At 45.5% G+C, this 25,182-nt stretch overlaps 1 protein-coding gene across 1 annotated transcript; it reads left to right on the top strand.

Moving 5' to 3' along the window:
- Positions 1-21,603: 21,603 nt before the first annotated feature.
- On the top strand, positions 21,604-24,764 carry LOC140388299 (C-X-C chemokine receptor type 4-like). Its single transcript, XM_072472215.1, has 2 exons — positions 21,604-21,703; positions 23,207-24,764. Exons 1-2 carry the CDS (start codon positions 21,674-21,676, stop codon positions 24,278-24,280), a joined length of 1,104 nt encoding a protein of 367 aa, XP_072328316.1. The 5' UTR covers positions 21,604-21,673; the 3' UTR covers positions 24,281-24,764.
- Positions 24,765-25,182: the final 418 nt, after the last annotated feature.

Here is a 25,182-nt window from a genome sequence, read left to right on the forward strand (position 1 = left end):
GTGGTGCACTGAACCTACCTGACTAGAACCCAAATGAGCAGGTTTTTCCCGGAGGTGGAGGATAAATGTGAACGGTGCCAGGGAGGCCAGGCCAACCACACCCACATGTTCTGGGCCTGCACCAGACTTGTCGGGCTCTGGATGTCCTTCTTCGAGGCGATGTCCAAGGTTGTGGGGGTGAGGGTGGAGCCGTGTCCAAAAGTGGCAGTCTTCAGGGTATCGGACCAGCCAGATCTTCATATGGGGAACAAAGAACAAAGAACAATGCAACACAGGAACAGGCCCTTCGGCTCTCCAAGCCTGTACCGGTCATACCACCCTTGGCCAATACCCTCTATACCCATCCTATCAATGTATTTGTCAAGATGTCTTTTGAATGCCGTTAATGTATCTCCTTCCACAATCTCCCCTGACAGCGCATTCCAGGTACTCACCACTCTCTGTGTAAAAGGCCTGCCTCGCACATCTCCTCTAAACTTTGCCCAACGGACCTTAAATCTATGCCCCCTGGTGACTGTCCCATCCACCCTGGGAAAGAGTGCCTGCCCATCCACTGTATCCATGCCCCTCAATATCTTGTAGACCTCTATCAGGTCGCCCCTCAGCCTCTGTCGTTCTAATGAAAACAGTCCGAGTCTATTCAGCCCCTCCGCATAGCTAACACCATCCAGACCAGGCAACATCCTGGTAAACCTCCTCTGCACCCTCTCCAAAGACTCCACATCCTCCTGGTAGTGTGGCAAGCAGAATTGTGCGCAATATTCAAAGTGCGGCCTTACCAACGTTTAATACAACTGGAGCATGAATTGCCAGTGTTTATATTTGATGCCCCGTCCAATGAAGGCAAGCATTCCATATTCTTTCTTGATTACCTTGTCCACTTGTGTTGCACTTCCAAAGATCTGTGGACCTGTACACCCAGCTCTCTCTGACTTTCTATATTCCAAAGAGTTTTGCCATTCACTGTATATTTCCCCTCTAAGTTAGACCTATCAAAATGCATTACCACACATTTGTCTGGATTAAACTCCATTTGCCATTTCTCTGCCCAAGTCTCCAACCTATCTATGTCCTGCTGTATCCTCTGACAATCCTCAACACTATCTGCCACTCCACCAACCTTGGTGTCATCCGCGAACTTACTAATCAGACCGGCTACATTTTCCTCCAAATCGTTTATGCATACTGCAAACAACAGAGGCCCCAGCACCAATCCCTGTGGAACACCACTAGTCACAATCATCCATTCAGGAAATCATCCTTCGACTGCTACCCTTTGCCTTCTGTGACCAAGCCAGTTCTGTATCTATCTTGCCACCTCACCTCTGATCCCGTGTGAATTCACCTTTTGTACCAGTCGCCCATGAGACGCCGTGTCAAAGGCTTCACTGAAGTCCATGTAAACAAACATCCCTTATCAATCATCTTTGTCACCTCTTCAAAAAGGAGGTGCCACCCTGGCTTTTGTATCCCTAATTGCGTGCTGGAAAATCCTGCTCGGCTGGCGATCGGCAGCAACACAAAAGAACAAAGAACAAAGAAATGTACAGCACAGGAACAGGCCCTTCGGCCCTCCAAGCCCGTGCCGACCATGCTGCCCGACTAAACTACAATCTTCTACACTTCCTGGGTCCGTATCCCTCTATTCCCATCCTATTCATGTATTTGTCAAGATGCCCCTTAAATGTCACTATCGTCCCTGCTTCCACCACCTCCTCCGGTAGCGAGTTCCAGGCACCCACTACCCTCTGCGTAAAAAACTTGCCTCGTACATCTACTCTAAACCTTGCCCCTCTCACCTTAAACCTATGCCCCCTAGTAATTGACCCCTCTACCCTGGGGAAAAGCCTCTGACTATCCAAAACACCTGGAGCTGCAGACTGGCTGGCAGACCTGGCAGAATTTCTCCACCTGGAGAAGATCAAGTACACCATCCGAGGGTTGGACGAGAGATTCCACAAAGCGTAGGGGCCATTAATCAGCCTGTTCCAAGAACTATTCGAGGCCCACTGCGACTAGGAAGAGAAGGGAGGGGGAAGAGAGAAAGACAAAGGAGAACAGGTATAAGAGGGGCAGAGGGGGGGGGAGGGGTGGAAAGGGATCCCAAAGACGGCATGAAACAAAGCACGGAGGGCAAGGGGAGGAGGGGAAGTGCCATGCAGACCCCCCCCCCCAACCCCCTCTTAACACAAAACAACAACAAAAATTTAAAAAACAGCGGGAGGGGGGAGAAAAGTGGGGGGGGGGGGGGGAAACAGGTTAGGCCTCCAATAGGGGAAGGGGAGGGGGGGTTAATGGCGGGAGGGTGGGCTGCTTGTAAAAACTGCTGTACATAGGACACGAACTGGCTTGTAAATATCAGACAAACTTGAGCTGCTACTTTGTAAATACCATGTGCCTTACACGTCAAACTGTTATATTGTTATAGTTGAAAATGCCAATCAAAATATTTTTTTAATAAAGGAAGGGAGTTCCAGGATTTTGACCCAGTGACTGTGCAGGAACGGCAATATAATTCAAAGTCAGGATGGTGAGTGGGTTAGAGGGCACGTGCAGATGGTAGTGTCTGACCTCCACAGGCTGCTGAAAGTACGATATGAATCTCAAAATTGTGGTTCTGACTGCCTCACTTTATAGTTACCCAGAAAAGCTTAGGAGAATGAAAACTACTTCTAAAACCTGGGTAACACTAGTTCTGTCAGTTGCTGTTTGAAAACAGGTAAATGGGTGGTACGCTCAAACATACAATCAGAACGTTTGATGACTAATATTTTGAATAGCTTTGGTCTGCTCTAACCAGAGACTATATGGGAAACTTAATCGTGCAATTTTCCCTCAGAAGTTATTTAGATTTATGCTCAGAAAACCCGTTAGTTCTTTCGCAGTGCCTATTCAGCTTTCTCACCAAGTGAAAAAGTACTTTTTGTTTCTACTACAACCCCAGTTTGCACTTATGTATCTCCTTTAATGGAATAAAATGTCGCAAAGCGCTTCACAGGAACAGAATGAAACAAGTCGGAAAAAGAGATATTAGCACAGTGAACAGAAACTTGGTTAAAGGGATGTGATGTGAGAAGAGCCCTAAAGCAGTTGAGAGAGGCGGAGAGGTTTGGTTTGGGGACAGCCAATGGCAACCCCACCAATGGTGAGGCAAAGGAAGTGGGGGTAAAGAGGAGATCCAGGTGAGAGGGAGAAGATTTCTCGGAGGATGGTTGGGCTTGAGAAGGTTACCGAAATAGGAAGGACAAACCCACAAAGGGATTCGAGAATGTTAATATCAAGGTGGGGACCAGGAGCTAACGAAGGACTTTCAGAGCCCAGGCTTCAATGTATGACTGATAGGTGTGCTGAGGCAATTGTTCAGTGGATTGGTTAACCCACCAAACAGACTGGAGGAATCTACTTTCAACCCATGCAGCATCAGTGCAATGCAGTTAACCATGGAACATGTGGTTATATCTGCAACAGGGCCTTCAGCAATGGTGATAGCTCTGATAGCTTTAATGGAAGCTCAGACTGATGTCAATCAGGTGCTGATTTCCACAAATTCCTGATGCTTCTCGATAGCTCAGGACTTCAGTGCTGTCAGAGTCCTCCTGCAGTCTGCTGCCCCACAGATCAGTGTGAGTGATGAAGCTAGTGCTATGTAAGTGCAAGTTGGTGCCCCCAGAGGGGTCTCTGCTGTTTTTTTCATAGATCATAGAATTTACTGGGCAGAAGGAGGCCATTCGGCCCATCGAGTCTGCACCGGCTCGAAGAAAGAGCACCCTACCCAAGGTCAACACCTCCACCCTATCCCCATAACCCAGTAACCCCACCCAACACTAAGGGCAATTTTGGACACTAAGGGTAATTTATCATGGCCAATCCACCTAACCTGCACATCTTTGGACTGTGGGAGGAAACCGGAGCACTCAGAGGAAACCCACGAACACACGGGGAGGATGTACAGACTCCGCACAGACAGTGACCCAAGCAGGAATCGAACCTGGGACCCTGGAGCTGTGAAGCAATTGTGCTATCCACAATGCTACCGTGCTGCCCCTCCACCTGCCCATTCTCTCATAATGACAGCACTCTTGCCCCTCCACCAAATCCTCAACCAACAATCCTGGTGCTAAGAAGCCAGGTGAGCCATGTTGTCCTGGCACTAGCCAAGGTGTTACTGTCTGTCACCTTAATGGAGCATCAAACAGCTTCCACCTCCCATGCTGAAGCTGTCATTATCTCACCTCATTGAAGCACCACAACAGGTGGGAAATCACTGAAACCAGATTTTAGGGGCAGCATCATCCCAGAAATCAGCAAAGTCCAGTTTCTGACAGGTAAAGTGATGTTTGACCCATCAACGCCAATGGCAACTGTTTCCACCATATTGTGCAGCACTTTGATTAAAAAATGCAGAGGCACAAACTTCACATCAGATCGTTGATGGGGTGGCCTCTGATTTGGCCACCCAGCCTGACCTCTAAACTTCAGTAATCTAGGCGCCATATTTAAAGGCCTCCTTACACACAGCTAGAATTCCATAAGGAATAGGAAGCTGCTGGGAACTGATGACTGCCAAAGCTAAGAAACATGTTGCCCCCCCCCCCCCCCCAAATTTAGCGACCCCTCCCTCGTGCACCTATTAGATGCAGAAGAGGCCCGCCGCAATGTAGTGTACCCTCACTCTGGGCAACATCAAGGTCACCAACTCAGCATGAGAGACAGTGGTAGTTGGCTGGGGAGGATGTTAACTGCTCCTGTGCTAATGATAAGGTTGGTGGCGACAAACCAAGTGAGGATCCAGCACTGCATCATCCATCACAATACTGTGGGTCATGTCTCCTGTTTCTAAAGGTCCCTGCCATGCAATAATGTCATCTCCTATCTTTCACAAGCACAGCTGGGAAGCTACTAAAGGGATCCATGAGCGAGGTCCTGACCTCCACCACCAACAACACCAAAGATGAGGAATCTACAGGCTCCAACATTGTTTTTTTTAATATATTTTATTCCAAACCATATAGAAAGTTCCATATTCATAAAAGCAAAACCAAATTACAGTTTGTCATTTTTCATCTCTTTTATAAACTGAACTAACTCGACCCAAAACCCCTCCCCTCCCACCAACCCCATGCATGAGTCATATGAACCCCGCCAACCACTTTAAATTGTATCAGGCTCATACTGGCAGAGGAGGCGGTCGAGTTCACCCGATACGATATCTCACTCCTAATCCTTTCCCACAGTGCCACTCCCAGCTCCTCCTCCCACTACCATTTTATCTATTCTAACAACGCCTTCCCCGTCACCAGTTACCATTCATATATGTCAAGGCTCCTCCCCCAGAATGGACCTACCTCGTATTAAGTTGATCTTTTCTCTACACCTTGCTGTAACTGTATCATTATATTCTGCAGTCTCTCCTTCCTTCCCAATGTACGATATGCATTGTTTGTACAGCATGCAAGATACAATACTTTTCACTGTATACTAATACATGTGAAAATAATAAATCAAATCAAATCAAAAATTCACTGCTTGATAACAGTCTATCTAAACAGTGTATGTCTCAGCAGCTGAGGGAACAAAGGAAACTCTTTTTGTACAAAGTCCCACACCTGCATGTACCGAAATTCACTCCCCTTCAGGAGCTGATATTTCTCCTTCAATTCCTCCAGCCCCACGAACTACCCGATCACAAACAAATCCCAAATCCTCTCCTCTCAAACCCCCCCCCCCCCCGCCACCCCTCACCTCCCCCCCTGCCCCACCTACTGCAACTCCTAGAAGTTGTGTCTATCCCCGCCGGTGCAAACCTATGATTTCCACAAATTGGTGACTGTTCCGACATGCTCTCCACACCAAATTGCCACCTAAGATGATTCCAAATCTTAAGAGATGCCACCTCTACTGGACACGCTGTATACCTGGCCAGGGAGAATGTCCTATGACCAGCACCTTTAGACACGCCCCCTCGCAGGAGGCCTCCTCCATTTGCACCCACTACTACTCCTCCCCCCCCCTGCATCCCCACTGCCATGACTCCGACATTGTTAACCCATCACAGCACTCACCCGCACTTTCCACCAACCCAGACACACACCTTGGTGGGACTTAGTTCTAGAGTAGCCCCAGGGTCGCAATCTGGGGAGCACATCACAAGGTCTGATCCACAGCAGGCAGAGGCAGGGACATTCCAGGGTGTTGGCATTCGGAGGATTGCTGGAGGTCAGGAATCTAATGAGTCTGAGTCAGATGGACTCGTCCCTGCCTCAGTTGCTGCAGCTGTAAAAACAAGCTCGATAACTTCGGGAAAGAATGTCCGCTGCACTCGTCAGAATGCAAGGCATGATGGAGGAGTTCATCTGCCTTGAAACTGAGCTGATAGTGCCAATATGCCAACACATCGAGGTCAACACTAGTAGAGTGCCTGCCGCTGTGAAGACCTTGATCCAGGACATCAGTCCTGCACTCCATCGCTGAGGCTCTTTCTGGCATCTATCAGTGTCAAGGCAGGAGGGGGTTGGGACATCCTGAGCTCACTTCCAGCTACCCCTTCCTCTCAAGAATTCAGCCGAGAGGTCTCGGGCACCCATATGGAGGATGAGCAGCAGATGCACACCCCAGCATGATTCCGGGAATATCCAGCCCATCTGAATCCCCTGTTCCTGTGACTCCACCAGCTCCAACTCCACAGGCCAAGGAGAGTGGCAGTGCCATACAGCAGGACCCTGAAAGTAGGCTGGGACCCTCCAAGTCTTGGTCTGCTAAGCACTTATCATCACAGACAACAGGGCATAGCAGTCAGCGGACCGTCTGCACCTCCTCTGTGGGTGTTGGGAGTGCATCAAGATGTGGGGTGGGGGTGGGGGGGGGGGGTGGGGGGGGGGGGTGGGGGGGGGGGGTTGGTGGGTGCGGGGAACGGGGGAAAGGGAGGAACAACTAGAGAAGAGAAGGGAAGAAGAGGGAGTGAGGTTAGTCGTGGAGGCGGGTGGGGGGACAGGGAAACACCCACACCACAGCGAGAAGGTGAAACCTACACAACACACCGCGGGATGCCGGTGCCCACATACGGCAACACTGCAATACTGCCATACAATGGGCAGAACCGCCCGCCAGAGCTCGTCTCCTGTTTTGCTCCTTCCAGGGTTCAGTACTCATTGGGTATCCGCCGCCTCAGGCTACAAAGGGGCAGCTCGGACTATGTCTATACTGCAATATAATGAAACCACTTATCTCTTTTGTCACATTTTTTTCTTTTGCTCTTTGTTTTTGTTTGATAACAGTAATGTAAATTTTGATCATGCATAGTAAAAGGGTGTAAATTATTTATAACCTCAGTTTGATTGACGCAACTATATAATTGAACTGTATGATGATAAGATTTACTTGTCATAAATCAGAAACTTCAATAAAAACATTTGAAAGAATAAAAATAAAAAATATAAAAAGTAAGGATGATGCTCTGGAATGATTAGCTGTCAAACAGCTTTTGCAGCTAACAAGATAGCTAGGCCTTGTTCTCTCTGACTTCCTATTTAATATGCTCCATGAAGAGAGCACAGCACATGCATGATGGAATGTCAAAATATTGCTCCTGCCACCTGCATCAACCTGGAATGAAACTGAGGCATAGAAACTCGGGGCTTAATTTACTTTCAGAGCCACACACAATTTTAAGTGTGACTTGGTCCTGGCTGCACTTGGTACTGCATGAATTTAGGTCATAACTTCCAACTATCATCGGAAATCGATGGCTCATTGGAATTACAAGACACTTACCTGAAAACTGCACTGAAATCTCCAGATGCTGGAGTAGTTTGGAGCCTATTCAGCAGATTGTCCAGCACAGTCACACAGCATCAGTCCGAATGGGTCGGGTCAGTGGGGGGTGGGGAGGGGTTTGGGTCCGGGGGTCCTACAGCCAGGTTGTGACTGGGTGGGCAAGGTTTCAGCCACAAGGGGCGGGTCCAGCCAGGTCGGAGGGGGTCTGGTTGGGGTGGAGGGGCGTGACGAGTTTGGGGGTTCAGGTCGGCGCGGGGTATGGCCAGGTCATGGGAGTCATGTCGGGGGTTTGGATTGGGGGTCGGGTCTCGCCCGGTAGTGGTTGGGGGGGGGGGGGGGGGCTAGGGGAATTTGGAGTTGGAGAGTCGGGCCCGCAAGTTGAGGGGCGTGGGGGTAGTCCTGTGGAGCTGGGGGGTGAGGGACAACCCGTGGTGGAGTTAGGGTTGGGGGATGGTCAGAGGGGTTGGGGGTGTCCCCTGGGCAGTTAGAGGTTATGAGAGTGTTTTGTGCAGGGATCGATCTTGGTGTTTAAAATAATTACGCAGAAGTTAATAATAGTTATTTCTTCTTCTAACTTTTTCAGAGTAACTATTAGCGCAACACTAGCAGAAGCAACAGAGTAACAATTGAAATCACTTTGTCCAATGATTCCCAGAGCAGTGCAATTGCCCACATGAAGTTAGTGCTTCTGGACAATTGCCGCATAAACCCAGTGCACGGTGGCACAGTAGTTAACTCTGCTGCCTCACGGGCGGCACAATGGCACAGTGGTTAGCACTGCTGCCTACGGCACGGAGAACCCAGTTCGTCCGGCCCTGGGTCACTGCCTATATGGAATTTTCACATTTGCCCTGTGTCTCCGTGGGTTTCACCCCCACAACCCAAAGATGTGCAAGTTAGGTGGATTGGCCACACTAAATTGTCCCTTAATTGGAAAAAAAAATAATTGGGTACGCTAAATTTAAAAAAAAACACTGCTATCTCACAGTGGTAGTGACCTGAGTTTGAGTCTGGTCTTAGTTGACAGTCTGTGTGGAGTTTACACTTCCTCCCCGTGTCTGCATGGGTGTCCTCTGGGTACTCTGGTTTCCTCCCACAGTCCAAAATGTGCAGGTTAGGTGGATTGGACATGCTAAATTGCCCCTTAGTGTCCAGAGAATGCTCTTTCGGAGGGTCGGTGCAGACTCGATGGGCCCAATGGCCTCATTCTGCACTGTAGGAAATCGATAATTTTTACTTGGGAACTTCTGAGAAGGATTCCCCAGGGCACCCCCTCTCCCCCCAAACCTAATGCTCGGAAGCCAGGACGTTATGTGTCAATATTTATCTGTGATGAACTCACATGGTACAACAGAGCCCCTCACATTGCTCATCACTGAACTGCAGGTATGAAGCTCATGGTCTGTACACCCTAATGCACAAAGGCCTCCTGCAAGCCTGTTTGTTCAGTCTGCAGCTGCAGGTCTTGCCTGCTGTTCTTCATTCACCTTCTCTTCCAGTCACAATTAAACTCCAAACACCAAATCCATAATTCCAGCCTGAGGTTTTGCTGAGGTCTCAGTGTAGTCTCAACCAGATATCTTTTGCATAGATTAATATCAGCTCCAACAGCAAATGCAGCAGCACACAGTCAGTTGAGCTGCTTGACAGAAACCAGGGATCCATTTAAATAATGTGGAAAATGGCAGCTTCCTGGCTCTTCCTGACTATGATATGCGGATCTACATTAAGACTGGCGAATAGTAGGGCAGCACGGTGGCACAGTGGGTAGCACTGCAGCCTCACACACCAAGGTCCCAGGTTCAATGCTGGGTCACTGTCCATGTGGAGTTTGCAAACCCAAAAAAGGATGTGCAGGGTAGGTGGATTGGCCACGCTAAATTGCCCCTTAATTGGAAAAATGAATTGGGTACTCTAAATTTATTTTTTAAAACTGGTGAGTAGCTCAACAAAGTCATCTGAAATGTTTTTTGGATCCAGAAATAGGAGTAGGGCCTCCACTTACTTGATTTCAGGCATCGACACATAGTGATGACCACACATCGATGTGGAATGGAATGCAATGTGCAACCCCATTTTTTTGTGTTCTCATCACCCATAGACCCAACATTAAGTCATCAGATGCTTTTTATCTAGCATCTTTTACAGCAGTTTGCAAGATTTTATAGTGTCAATTTCAACAAGGCTGCATGTCCTGGCTAATGTCCTGGCCTAGGTTGTGACTTTGTGATTAACTAAGTCCTGCCATTAAAAACAAAGATCTATTTCATCCAACACGTTTGATGTCCCTGATTAGGTTCCACTGTGATAGGTAGACTTAACAAACTGAACCAATTTAATAAATCTATGTCATGGCAACCTTAGGCTATATTTGCAATGTTGCAAAGCAAGTTTTGAAATTGAGAACTACCGTGAAGTGAAGCAGCGTGAGCTTGCTTTCTCTTGAGTCTCTCATTCTACTTCACTCTGGTGTCGGGCTCACCCTGATTTAGTCCCCAACCACCAAAATTGTAATTGAATACACCTTTAGAATATATAAATAATTCACTTTATAATTGATTGCTAACTGTGTGACAGTTCATTTGGTAATTTGCCCATTGCCTAAGCTCAGCACTTTATGTCACCTCTCTATACATTAGTGATATTGAATCCAAGCATATAGAACATAGAACATAGAACAATACAGCGCAGTACAGGCCCTTCGGCCCACGATGTTGCACCGAAACAAAAGCCATCTAACCTACACTATGCCATTATCATCCATATGTTTATCCAATAAACTTTTAAATGCCCTCAATGTTGGCGAGTTCACTACTGTAGCAGGTAGGGCATTCCACGGCCTCACTACTCTTTGCGTAAAGAACCTACCTCTGACCTCTGTCCTATATCTATTACCCCTCAGTTTAAAGTTATGTCCCCTCGTGCCAGCCATTTCCATCCGCGGGAGAAGGCTCTCACTGTCCACCCTATCCAACCCCCTGATCATTTTGTATGCCTCTATTAAGTCTCCTCTTAACCTTCTTCTCTCCAACGAAAACAACCTCAAGTCCATCAGCCTTTCCTCATAAGATTTTCCCTCCATACCAGGCAACATCCTGGTAAATCTCCTCTGCACCCGCTCCAAAGCCTCCACGTCCTTCCTATAATGCAGTGACCAGAACTGTACGCAATACTCCAAATGCGGCCGTACCAGAGTTCTGTACAGCTGCAACATGACCTCCCGACTCCGGAGCTCAATCCCTCTACCAATAAAGGCCAACACTCCATAGGCCTTCTTCACAACCCGATCAACCTAGGTGGCAACTTTCAGGGATCTATGTACATGGACACCTAGATCCCTCTGCTCATCCACACTTTCAAGAAATTTACCATTAGCCAAATATTCCGCATTCCTGTTATTCCTTCCAAAGTGAATCACCTCACACTTCTCGACATTAAACTCCATTTGCCACCTCTCAGCCCAGCTCTGCAGCTTATCTATATCCCTCTGTAATCTGCTACATCCTTCCACACTATCGACAACACCACCGACTTTAGTATCGTCTGCAAATTTACTCACCCACCCTTCTGCGCCTTCCTCTAGGTCATTGATAAAAATGACAAACAGCAACGGCCCCAGAACAGATCCTTGTGGTACTCCACTTGTGACTGTACTCCATTCTGAACATTTCCCATCAACCACCACCCTCTGTCTTCTTTCAGCTAGCCAATTTCTGATCCACATCTCTAAATCACCCTCAATCCCCAGCCTCCGTATTTTCTGCAATAGCCTACCGTGGGGAACCTTATCAAACGCTTTGCTGAAATCCATATACACCACATCAACTGCTCTACCCTCATCTACCTGTTCAGTCACCTTCTCAAAGAACTCAATAAGGTTTGTGAGGCATGACCTACCCTTCACAAAGCCATGCTGACTATCCCTGATCATATTATTCCTATCTAGATGATTATAAATCTTGTCTCTTATAATCCCCTCCAAGACTTTACCCACTACAGACGTGAGGCTCACCGGTCTATAGTTGCCGGGGTTGTCTCTGCTCCCCTTTTTGAACAAAGGGACCACATTTGCTGTCCTCCAGTCCTCTGGCACTATTCCTGTAGCCAATGATGACATAAAAATCAAAGCCAAAGGTCCAGCAATCTCTTCCCTGGCCTCCCAGAGAATCCTAGGATAAATCCCATCAGGTCCTGGGGACTTATCTATTTTAAGCCTGTCCAGAATTGCCAACACCTCTTTCCTACGTACCTCAATACCATCTATTCTATTAGCCTGGGGCTCAGCATTCTCCTCCACAACATTATCTTTTTCCTGAGTGAATACTGACGAAAAATATTCATTTAGTATCTCGCCTATCTCTTCAGACTCCACACACAATTTCCCATCCCTGTCCTTGACTGGTCCTACTCTTTCCCTAGTCATTCGCTTATTCCTGACATACCTATAGAAAGCTTTTGGGTTTTCCTTGATCCTTCCTGCCAAATACTTCTCATGTCCCCTCCTTGCTCGTCTTAGCTCTCTCTTTAGATCCTTCCTCGCTACCTTGTAACTATCCATCGCCCCAATTGAAACTTCACACCTCATCTTCACATAGGCCTCCTTCTTCCTCTTAACAAGAGATTCCACTTCCTTGGTAAACCACGGTTCCCTCGCTCGACGCCTTCCTCCCTGCCTGACCGGTACATACTTATCAAGAACACGCAGTAGCTGATCCTTGAACAAGCCCCACTTTACTCACCCACCCAGTAGAATAAGCAATAAGGTTATTAGATTTTGTTAAGGTTGCCTTGTGTCCAGTTAATATATTTGATACATCCCCATAAACTATCTAAATAGTTGATTTTGTTTGCAGATTTTACAGTTTGGAGTTGTCAGCCACTGCTCAGGCAATAGAACTATTATCTCGGAGTCAAAAGATTGTGGGTTCAAGTCCCAGTTCAGAGGTTTGAGTACAAAAATCTAGTCTGGCACTTCACTCAGTGCAGTACCGAGACAGTTGGAGTTGCTGTCTTTTGGATGAGATGTTAACCGTTGAATTCCGACAGTGCAGGAGGCCATTCGGCCCATTGAGTCTGCACCAGCCCTCTGAAAGTTTGGGTACCACTCCCCTGCTCTATCCCCGTAACCTAACCTGTACATCCCTGGACACTAAGGGGCAATTCATCATGGCCAGTTCACCTATCCTGCACATCTTTGAACTGTGGGAGGAAATCGGAGCACCTGGAGGAAACGCACACAGACATGAGAAGAGCATGTAAACTCCACACAATCACCCTAGGCTGGAATTGAACCAGGATCCCTGGCGCTATGAGTGCTAACCACTCATAGAATCATAAAATTTACAGTGCAGAATGAGGCCATTTGGCCCATCGAGCCTGCACCAGCCCTTGGAAAGAGCACTCTACTTAGGCCCACGCATCCACCCTATCCCCGTAACCCCACCTAACTTTTTGGACACTAAGGGGCAATTTAACATAGCCAATCCACCTAATCTGTACATCTTTGGACTGTGGGAGGAAACCAGAGCACCTGGAAGAAACCCACGCAGACACAGGGAGAAAGTGCAAACTCCACTCAGTCACCCAAGGCTGGAATTGAAACCAGGTCCCTGGAGCTGTGAAGCAGCAAGTGCTACCACTGTGCTGCCCAAAGGCTCCATCTGCTCTCACAGGTAAGATTCCATGACACCATATTGAAGAAGAGCAAGAAGGTCATTCTTAGAGTCCTGGCTAATGTTTATATCATATCATTAAAAAAAATTATCTGGTCATAATCACATTGCTGTTAGCGGTATAAATGTAAACTTTTATATTCAACTGACGTGTTGTCTAGATATTAATATAATAATAATCACTTATTGTCACAATATTGTCTTCAATGAAGTTACTGTGAAAAGCCGGCAACTGTTTGGAGAGGCCAGTACGGGAATTGAACCTGCACTGTTGGCCTTGTTCTGTCGTTACAAGCCAGCGGTTTAGCACAGCTGGCTAAACCGCTAGCACAGTGGGCTAAACCGTGGGCTAAAACAGCCTCTGTTTTAAACTACAGATTTATAAAGAGTGTGACTGGGAAAATTTAATGTCAGGTTCTCTTCAAAATATCCATGGAAATAACTTTTCCAGGGAAGTGTTCTGAATCAACACAACCCATTTAGTAGGATTTCTGTCTACCCTCAGCTGTTGATGTTAAAGGAGTGTTGCACACCTGTCCGACAGAGTGCATTACACGAACCTCAATGATTTTTTTTGATTAAATACCAAATGTCCAGTAAGTCTGATTAAAGAAGTTAAATGTTAATGTCTTTGCAGTTACCCTTAATTCGGTGCAACTTGTTTTGTTTTGTTTTCTCCTGGACGTGTCTCGGTTTGACAAAATAGACTGTTAAATATTAAAACCGCAGCGTTTAACAAATATTGAAATCGAACTTACAGACATAAGTCTAGAACCTGAACCCAGACATTTGGCGGGGCCCCGCTTTATCTGATGTCCCTTAAATTGAGCTTGTTGAAGTCAGACGCTAATCCCTTTCGCGTGTCACTTGTGGTGTCAAACCCCACCCAATCAACAGTTAAAAAAAAGAGTTGTGGTTCCAATCCATCTTAACCGCAAATCGACGTCAATGAAGATGTGTTCTAAGCGAATCGGCGGCTTGTTTTCTTGTTTTGACAGGAAATGTACTTTATTAAAAAAAAGGCGTTGCCGCCCATCCCCCGCGGTACCATCTGTTCCATGTCCTGTAAACTGCTGTTTGCGGCGGTATTTTGCGTGCAAATGTATGTCATCCGATAATATGTAATGCTTTGGGGTTTACACTATACGTGTTAGGTATTGGGGGGGGGGGGGGGGGTTGTTGTATGGACATGCACTTAATTACACTTGCAGATATTTGACTTTGTCCCTTAAAAAGAGCACAATTTTTTATCAAAAAAGTTTCAGTTACCTATTTTGCTACTGAGCATTATTGGGAATTGCCAATTGCAGCAAGATCCTGGGTAAATTGAACAACCAGAATAGGCATTTCAGGTGTCCTCATTTTCTTTTAGGATTTTCTGCACTGCCTTCTGCACTGTCGGAATTCATTTTCATGGGAAACTGATGGGATCGGCTACAAAGCCTGATTTTACTCCCCTTGCAAGTCAATGGCAAACTATTAGGTTTTTTTTATCCGATCATGTGCTTAGCATAAAAGTTAGTATATAAAAGTGTACATTTATACAATCCCTTTCACAACATCAACACTTTACAACCAATGAAGTACTTTGGATTGGGTTGGAGTTTATAGTGCGTGGTAGCACAGTGGTTAACAGTGTTGTTTCACAGCGCCAGGGTCCCAGGTTCAATTCCCAGTTTGGGTCACTGTGCAAGTCTGCACGTTCTTCCTGTGTCTGCGTGGGTTTCTTCCGGGTGCTCTGGTTTTCTCCCACAAGTCCCAAAAGACGTGCTATTAGGTCATTTGGACATTCTGAATTCTACCTCTGTGTACCCGAACAGGTGCTGGAATGTGGCGACTCGGGGCTTTTCACAATAACTTCATTGCAGTGCTTATGTAAGCCTACTTGTGACAATAAAAGATTATCATTATTGGCCAGCTTTCCACCTGTGAGTTTCCTGCCTGGTGAATTTGGTTAAAATTAACTAATTTATCTTCCACTGAAGGGTATGTGATGTCCACCTCTCCTTACACCTCCTTTGACCATACCTTCCTGAGACTGCCTGCTGTTGGGCCCTTCCCAGTGCTGCTGTTGACAGGTAGGTACGGCAGACTGAAAATTCCTGAGGCCCCACTCCACTGGCACAAGGAGATTGGATCCCCCCACTCTGCCTCACCTAAGATTGGAGACCCTCATCCCAAAACCCATAGATCAAAGTTAATCGCATAGGTGGGGTGGAACACATCAGTGTCAGATACTCTGACCTGAGCCAATTCATCCTAATGCAGAAATAAGCCAAAGATTTATTTTTTTCAAAAAAGGATTCAATTTTGGAGGGTGCCCACCAGTTCCGAGGCCGAAAGAGACAGAAGTCACTTTGAGGCTCAGCCTTGTTTCAATGGGGCTGGCGAGCTGTCACGCTGAATTGGTGTGCAGCTGCAGCTTGGCAGATTCAGTCCTTTATCAAGCAATCCAAATGCAGCAAGATAAATCCAGTGGGTGATTGTCCTCTTTGGCTGGAAAAACAGAAAACAAGAATATTATTTAAATGAAAAAATGCTGTTGAATGCTGCAGGTAACGAAGCCAGGCAAGTGGTTGAAGTATCAATGGGGAGCATTTTGCAGATAGTGATCATAACTCAGTTAGATTCAAGGTTGTTATGGAAAAGGACAAGGATGGGCCTGAAATAAAATTTCTAAACCAGGGGAAGGTCAATTTTAATAAGATCAGATATGATTTGGAGCAGACATGTTTAAGTAAATCTCTGACAGAACAGTGGGCCGCATTCAAGAAGGAAATAGGGAGAGTACAGGGCCAACATGTTCCAATCAAGAAAAAGGGTGGGACCAACAAATCCAGTGAACCCTGGATACCAAGGGATTATATGGATAAGGAGAAAAAGGGAGGTTTATGGCAGATATTGAGGGTTCAAAATAGCAGAAGCCCTAGAGGCATATATAATGTGCAAAAGGGAGCTTAAAAGGGAAATTAGGAGAACAAAAACAGGACATGAAAAGATACAGTTAAAATAAAGGAAAATCCTAAGTTATTTTACAAGTACATTAAGGATAAAAGGATAATGAGGGATAGAGTAGGGCCCATTAGGGACCACAGTGGTAATTTGTATGTGGAGCAAGTGGATGTAGGTAGGGTTTGTGTCGGTGTTCACTGGTGAGAGGGACGATATGGATATTGAAATCACGTAGAACAACTGTGATAAAATTAAAGGAACTTACATAGACAGAGAGGATGTTCTGAGTGGTCTGTCATGCTTAAAAGTACTTAACTCCACAGGGCCAGATGATCCCAGGCTGTTGAGTAAGGCAAGGGAGGAAATAGCTGGAGCACTGGCAGTAATTTTTAATTCTTCCCTGGCCACAGGGGAGGTGTCGGCGGGGTGGCACGGTGGTTAGCACAGCTGCCTCACAGCTCCAGGGTCCCGGGTTCAATTCCGGCCTCGGGCGACTGTGTGGAGTTTGCACTTTCTCCAGGTGCTCCGGTTTCCTCCCACAGTCCAAAGATGTGCAGGTTAGGTGGATTTGCCATGCTAAATTGCCCTTAGTGTCCAAAAGGTTCAGTGGGGTTAAGGGTGGAGGCATGGGCTTAAGTATGGTGTTCTTTCCCAGGACCAGTGCAGACTCGATGGACCGAATGGCCTCCTTCTACACTGTAAATTCTATGACTGGAGGAAAGCCACTGTGGCACCATTATTCAAGAAGGGAAGAAATGATGAACCACAAAACTATAGGCCAGTCAGTATAACCTCAGTGGTGCGGAAACTATTGGAAGCAATTCTGAGAGAGAGAATTAACATGCATTTGGTGAGGCAGGGATTGATTGAGAACAGTCATCATGGTTTTATTGAAGGGAGGTCATGTCTGACCAACTTGATTCAATTTTTTGACGAGGACAATGCATTTGGCGTAGTCTACTTGGACTCCAGCAAGGCGTTTTATAAGGTCCCGCATGAGAGGCGGATAGCAAAGGTAAGAACCCATGGGATCCAAGGAAATTTGGCAAATTGGATTGGGAATTGGCTGAGTGGCAGGAAGAAGAGAGTGATGGTCGAGGGGTGTTTTTATGACTGGAAGCCTGTGTCCAGTGGTGTCCTCAGGGATCGGTGTTGGTTCCTAGCTGTTTGTGATTTATATCAATGATTTAGACGGTTGATCAGTAAGTTTGCGGATGCTACGAAAATTGGTGGGGTAGTAAATAGTGAGGAGGATAGCTTTAGATTACCGGAGGATATCAACGGCTGGTCAGATGGGCTGATCAGTGACAAATGGAATTCAATCTGGATAAATGTGAGGTGATGCACTTGGGCAGGACAAACAAGGTAAGAAAATACATGGTAAGCAGCAGGATCCTGGGAAGCACTGAGGATCAGAAGGACCTTAGTGTGCATACACACTGGTCCCTTAAGGTAGCAGGGCAGATAGATACAGTGGTTAAGAAAGCCTATGGTATGCTTGCCTTAGCTGAGGCATAGAGATTAGGGGCAGGAAGGTTATGCTGGAACTGTATAAAACGTTAGTTAGGCCATAGCTAGAGTATTGTGTGCAGTACTCCACATTATAGGAGGTTGTTATAGCATAAAGGGTGCAGAGGAGATTTACCAGGATGTTGCCTGGGCTGCAGAGTTTTGCTCAGAAGAGAGATTGGATAGATTGGATTTCTTGGAGCAGAGGAGACTGAGGGAGGACATGATTGCGATGTATTAAATTATGGGGGACAGATATAAAGTAGACAGTAATAAACTTTTCCCCTTTGGAAGAATCAATGACCAGGGAGCACAGCTTTAAGGTAAGGGGCAGGAAGTTTAGAGGGAAGGTGAGGAAAACTTTTTCACCCAGAGGGTGGCAGGAATCTGGAACTCACTGCCTGAATGGATGGTAAAGAAAGGAACCCTCACAACATTTAAGACGCTGTTAGATGAATACTTGAAAGGCCATAGCATACAAGGCTATGGACAAAGTGCTGGAAAGTGGGATTAGAATAGATAGGTGTTTGATGGCCAAACAGACACGATGGACTGAAGTTTCTCTTCTATGCTGTTAAATTCTTTGACTCTCGAACTGTTTCAAAAAAGAGTCTCCCATTTAAGATAGAGATGAAAAGGAATTTCTTCTCTGAGAGGGTGATTAGTTTTTAGAATTCTCTACAGTAGACAGCAGTGAAGTCTGGGTCATTGAATATATTCAAGGCTCTGGTAAACAGATTTTTGATTGAACTCTGTCCTCATTTTGATTTTGTTTCTCCCCACCCACCCCCTACCCCGCGGGCCCCCGAGAGTCAGTCTGTATCTTGTGCTTATGTTTTTCTTTCAGGAAGTGCTATGCAATTAACACATGCTCCTATCTTGCTTTCAGATAGGGCTGACTTTTATGTCGCTATTAACACCTGCTTTAGTCTTTAACCCGATCATTACTACTCCCTTTGTCTATGTCCGTGCCATCTTTGTCATTGAATCTTTCCTGACCCCCTAACAGGGTCCGGGGTTTGATTCCCGGCTTGGGTCACTGTCTGTGCGGAGTCTGCACGTTCTCCTCGGGTCTGCGTGGGTTTCCTCTGGGTGCTCCAGTTTTCTCCCACAAGTCCGGAAGACAGACATCTGTTCGATAATTTGGACATTCTGAATTCTCCCTCTGTGTCCCCGAACAGGTGCCGGAATGTGGCGACTGGGGGCTTTTCGCAGTAACTTCATCGCTGTGTTAATGTAAGATTATTATTATTATTACATACCCCTGACCTTCTGTTTTGCTCAACTGCTCCACCCTCCTTTTCAAGAGGCTAAAACTTATCAAATTTCCACCTCTCTTCAGCTCTGAAGAAGAGTCATGCGAGCCCACAAGATCAACTCTGTTTCTCTCTCCACGTAGCTTACAGATTTATAGCATCCAAAGAATTTTGCTTTTATTTTAGGTTCAATAGGCCGAATGGCCTATTCCATGATCTTACTTTTTTATATGGGGTGGGGATAATTTCTTCTGACCTTATGGAGGAGGGAAATCCAAGTGACAAAGAATCTCCTGAAGCTTAGGGAAGTACTGCTGTTCCTCCTGGCTCTGCAAATCTTATTTGCAACTTACCTCCACAAGGTCTCTATCAACAATGAATCTGAATGTATCTCATAGGACCCCAGTTTTCTTATTAAAAGAAACCTACCACTGTTCCTAATAATCCTGAATTCAATGTATACAATTGTGTCAATGGGCTTGTTTTCTAAATCCAAGTCAGGAAAGATGCTAAATATGCTAACAGCATTTATCTAGAGTAATGTTCTATTTAATAGCTTGGAAGGAAAAAAACTAAAACGAGCAATGAAAACATAATGGCATAGACTTTCCTGTCAAAATAACAATGAGGCTGTTGGCACTCACCATTATTTATGTGCAACTTCATGCAGGGAGCATGGGCATGGTTATATTCAAATGTCCAATAGAGTTTCACTGCTCCATCATTGGCTTTGCAAAAAAGGCATTTATTGTCTGCATCACCATTGAATGATATTGAATGGCATGAAGTTGGTGTATTTTTGTGATGGAGGTTAACTAAACTCATCCAAGAAATCTAAGTCTTGTCTGTTCCAGTCTCAGTACCCTTTAAATGTGATGAGTATTAGTTAGTGCTTATCTCTGACATCATCCAGGACAAACTAGCACCTTTAATTGGCATCACATCCACCATCTTAAACATTCACTCTCTCCACTACCGACACACAATGGCAGCAGTGCACACCATCAATAAGATGCACTGCAGCAACTCTCTAAGGCTGCTTCAAAAGCACCTTCCAAACCCTCACCCCTCTAGTACATCAGACAAAGGCAGCAGGTGTAGGGGAACACAACCACCTGTACTTTCGATTTCAAGCCACAACTTCCTGACTTGGAACGATATCGACATTGCTTCAAAATCCTGGACCTCCCTCCCTCACAACACTGTGGGTGTGCCTACAGCACATGGACTGCAGCAGTTCGCGAAGGCAGCTCACCACCACCTCCTCAAGGGCAATTAAGGATGAATAAGACATGTTGGCCTAGCCAGCGACGCCAGCATCCCGTGAAACAATTTTTTTAAATCAACCACCCTTGCACTGAAAACTAACTATGTGTTCAGTTTATTTAGATTTGCATTCTTATTGGAGATGAGAAAATTATCAAATTTCAAAGGAAAACATTTTAATATTCCCCCTCTCTTAGTCCAATCTTTTTTTCCCCCTCTCTATTTCTCTTTCTGTCACTGTTTTGACATTGAACTCACCAACTCCAATTTATACTTCCTTCTCGGTCCTTGCACTGGTCATTTCACAACCCTTTAATCTGATTTGATGGGTTTCCCAATAAGGTTTCCCTTATTATAAGTTCACACTTTCAGCAATTTGCCGTGCAAAAAGAAGTGCAAATCTAAACATGCAAGGGTAACACTAAAACAGGGGACACTATTAGATGCCAGAGTGAAGCAAAATTGGGCCCGCTTTTATTTGTTCTTGGGCGTGTGAGTGTTGCCGGCGAGGTCCTTCCTTCCCTGCTCTGAGGAAGTAGCAGTGTGGCCTCTTGAAGGGTTGATGTGTTTTCTTGGATTTTGAAATAGCAATGATGACGGAATGATAGGAGATGAGGGGAAAAGATAAAGAAAACCAATTTAACGAATATAAAACACGAAATATAAAATTACAAAAAAAAACGCAAGAACGAAACGTGAAAAGGATAAACGAGGGAAAGGACGGGACTAGCGGAAGCGATTTCCCCCAATTTTCCCTCTCGGGGATCACAGATTCAGTGTAACAGTCACGAGTAGCTCACGGATGCCAGGTACGCAAGCAATTGTGATACTTTTTCAAAAGCAAAATGTTATTAAACACACACGAAATAAAGAAAAATGTTATTCAACACACATGACATGAAGTATTATTCCCCATTGTGTAATTTGTATAACGGATGCTATAAAATAATAGTTGCTTTCTGTGCATCCGCAGCAGTTAGATTGTGGTTGCGAATGCCTCTTGTTAATTGAGCTTGTTTTTTGAATTCATTATTCCAGCTCCTTCAACTTCCTCAGTTGACAGTTAGCAAACTTTTTTCTTTGCTCGACCTTTGTGGGCGGGGCTCTCGTTGTGCGCATGCGCGGGCCCGAGTGGGAATTTGGCTAAATTTAAAACCTTTCAGAAGAGATCTTCATACCTTGAGAACTCAGCAAGAGCTGAACATCCGCCAGAGTAACAGCTAGTGTTATTGAGAACAGTGCAGCATGCCTGCGACTTCAAATCCCGACGAAACGGTGAGAGAAACTTTGATTACTGTCAAAATGCACTTTTATCCATTTTTTTTATTATGTCCAGTTTTACTCTGTCTGTAGATAACTAAATTGTGCACCAAAACGTTTTTATTGTTTTAAATCTGTAGTTACAATTGGGAATTTCTATTTACAAAATGTCCTTTTAATGTTTTTTTAATGTATTTATATACAATGGATATATTGTATATATTGTAAAAATGTATCAATAGCAGTTCTGTGCAAAGTGAGGATGATCGGAATCACATTAGCGCAAGACAATCTTAGACCATTGAAGATGCTTGTGAGAAATCAGTAAAGAGTGAGGATATTAAACTTACAGGACAGGGTTAACCTCTCCAATGTGTGATTACTTACATTTACTGGAACTGATTACACCAGCATGGGGTTTTGAAAAGGCATTTTGCAATTTTGATCCGATCCCTTCTCTTCGCGTCCCTGGTTCCGTAATTTTATTTTACCGCCCGTTTACTCGCGATTTACCCTTTGAAACCAACGCGGTTGTGATTCGCTTTGGATCAAAGAAATCATAGAAGACCGAAAGTTTAATGCTAGAGCATTCAACCGCACTTATTTTTTTTATAGCATTTTAAGTAGAAAGACAGTTTCATTGATGGCAATGAATAAGTCTTATCGTATTTAAATATTTAAATTTCTGGGACATAGTCACTCATACAGCTGGATGATCTGACAGGTACATTTAATAAGATTCAGAATTGGTGCCTGTTACTTTTAAAAGATGTCATTAACACACCCGACTGCCAAACATGTAGAACCGTTAGTCTAATAATAAAAAACAAAATCTCCCCAGAATGTCCTTGCACTTTGCTTATTACTCACGTGGGAAGTAAACGCCAAAAGTGAAACTTTAAGACGTGGGGTGAAGTTAACAGTGGACTATCTAAATAATGAATGAAAGAGGTTTGTAAGAAGTAGGGGCTGGCGTCAGACAGCAAAAGACAGAATAACTGTGTTGGTTATTGGACAGAGTGACTGTAACTTCAATCACTGTGCCCTGAGATGTGTACAGTGAAGTTGTTGGGTAGCAAAGCCGCTATCTAATTGTGGATATGCACTATGATTTCACTTGTAAAAGAAATCCCCCTCCTGTCATCATCATTAAAACAGTTCTACATCTGTGTAACTCCTTTATGCAGAGCTCTGTGTGTCACAGGGGTTTTATTCTCAGTCTCTCTGCTCGTCCGCTTCCACCCAGGGGTATAACTTGGACGGCGGCGGAGCGAGTGCAACCCAATCCTTCCAAAGCAGCTAAGACACTGGCTGCCTTAAGGGGGAAACCTTAAACACGTTTCGGCGCTAGGCCAACGTGGGTGTCACCCCCGGATAAGGGAAGGCGTGTGCCTCCAAACGGGCCGGTTAAGAGTGCAGGGCTCTTTGGAAAAGGGGACGCTGCGGGCTTTAGATAAATAAATCCAACGGAACGGCCTTCGATGTGTTGTTAACCAAGATTATTGTTTCTCGTTGCAGCCATGGTACCTGTCCTATGATGTCAGTTACGACAATGAATCCGACTCTGGCAACTACTCCTACCCAGAGGGGCTCTTCTGCGATGGGGAAAGCGAATACTTCAAAAGTATCTTCTGCCCCTGTGTGTACTCGCTGGTGTTTGTCCTGGGGGTGGTGGGCAATGGCCTGGTGGTGGTCATCATGGGGTACCACGGGAGAATCCGCACCATGACTGACAAGTACAGGCTGCACCTATCGGCGGCGGATCTGCTCTTTGTGTTGACCCTCCCGTTCTGGTCCATCGATGCTGGTCACAACTGGTACTTTGGAGACGCCATGTGCAAGATCGTGCACATCATCTACACGGTCAATCTGTACAGCAGTGTTCTCATCCTGGCGTTCATCAGCCTGGACCGCTACTATGCGGTGGTGCATGCGACCAACAGTGCGGGACCGCGGAAGCTGCTGGCTGATCGCTTAGTGTATGTGGGGGTCTGGTTACCAGCCATCCTGCTCACCGTGCCCGACATCGTCTTTGCTAAGACCATGAATCTGAATGACAGGGTGGTGTGCGAGCGCATTTACCCAGAAGATTCTTACCAGACTTGGATGATCGCTTTCCGGATCCAGGACATTGCGGTGGGCTTCGTCCTTCCCGGGCTGGTCATTCTCATTTGTTACTGCATCATCATCTCCAGGCTGTCCCACTCCACCGGGCTGCAGAAGCGCAAAGCCGTGAAGATCACCATAATTCTCATCATCACTTTCTTCTTCTGCTGGCTGCCCTATTACATTGTCATCTCCATCGACACCGTAATGCTGATGAAGGGGAGCGACTATTCCTGCGAGGTGGAGCAGGTTGTCACCACCTCCATGGCCATCACGGAAGCCATCGCCTTCTTTCACTGCTGCCTGAACCCCATTCTGTACGCCTTTGTAGGGGTGAACTTCAAGAGTTATACCCGGAGGGTCTTCAGCCACTCTGACAGCAGGAACTGTTCTTCCCTTAAGAAACTCAAAGGCAGGGACAAGCGAGGAGCCCACCCATCAGTTTCGACCGAGTCAGAGTCTTCCAGTCTTCAGTCAAGTTGCTAACCTATTCCCCGGGCCCGCTCGATCTTGCTGTAAAAGTTGCATTAATTGGGAGGCGTTGGCTTTTGTATCTTGACTCCTGGCGCCCAATCCTCAATTCCTTTGTGTTGTTTTCATGTTGCGGTTGCTATTTATACAATGGGTTATTTATGTCTCTAAATCTCTTGTGATCTTATAAATACTTCTTTTTTTACTATTCTGTCTCATTGCGTTTTTTATTCTGTACATGCTGGATAAGATGGTGGTAGGTTGGTCACAGCTTCATGGAAACGAATGTAGCTGAGTTTCGTGAAGTTTGTGGAGCGCGTATTTCTTTGTCATTTACAATGGTGTAAATAAAGCGTCTTTGAATAATATAAATAATTTTACTTCGCATAAATGTATCAGTATAACTGGATTGTGCTTGTTTCAGAGTTTCCTAGAAGTGAATCCGAATGAATTTGTATTTCTGCAGATTATGTAAATAAATGCATTATTTCTCATGAAATTGTATGGTGTTTTTATTGCCACAGCTTCATGACTGATTTCACATTAACACAAAATGTCAAAATAATAATAACCTTTATTAGTGTCACAAGTAGGCTAACATTAACACTGCAATGAAGTTACTGTGAAAATCGCCGAGTCGCCACACTCCGGCACCTGTTCAGGTACACAGAGGGAGAATTCAGAATGTCCAATTCACTTAACAAGCACGTATGCACCTTTAGCTTTAAGACATTGACAAAAGACTGACAGGAGCTGGAGCTTTTTATTTCCAATTGTCGGAGGTTTTACTCCCATTAATGTTCAAGAATTAGGGGGAAATGCTTTATTAACAACCATTTAATGGAGAAAAGTCTTGATTACCTGGTCCAGTAAGTATGAGAGTCCAGCAGATTCCACTATCTGCCTTGTCTGTGTAG

The sequence above is a fragment of the Scyliorhinus torazame genome, chromosome 2, assembly GCF_047496885.1.
Source record: "Scyliorhinus torazame isolate Kashiwa2021f chromosome 2, sScyTor2.1, whole genome shotgun sequence".
NCBI classification, from domain to species: Eukaryota; Metazoa; Chordata; class Chondrichthyes; order Carcharhiniformes; family Scyliorhinidae; genus Scyliorhinus; species Scyliorhinus torazame.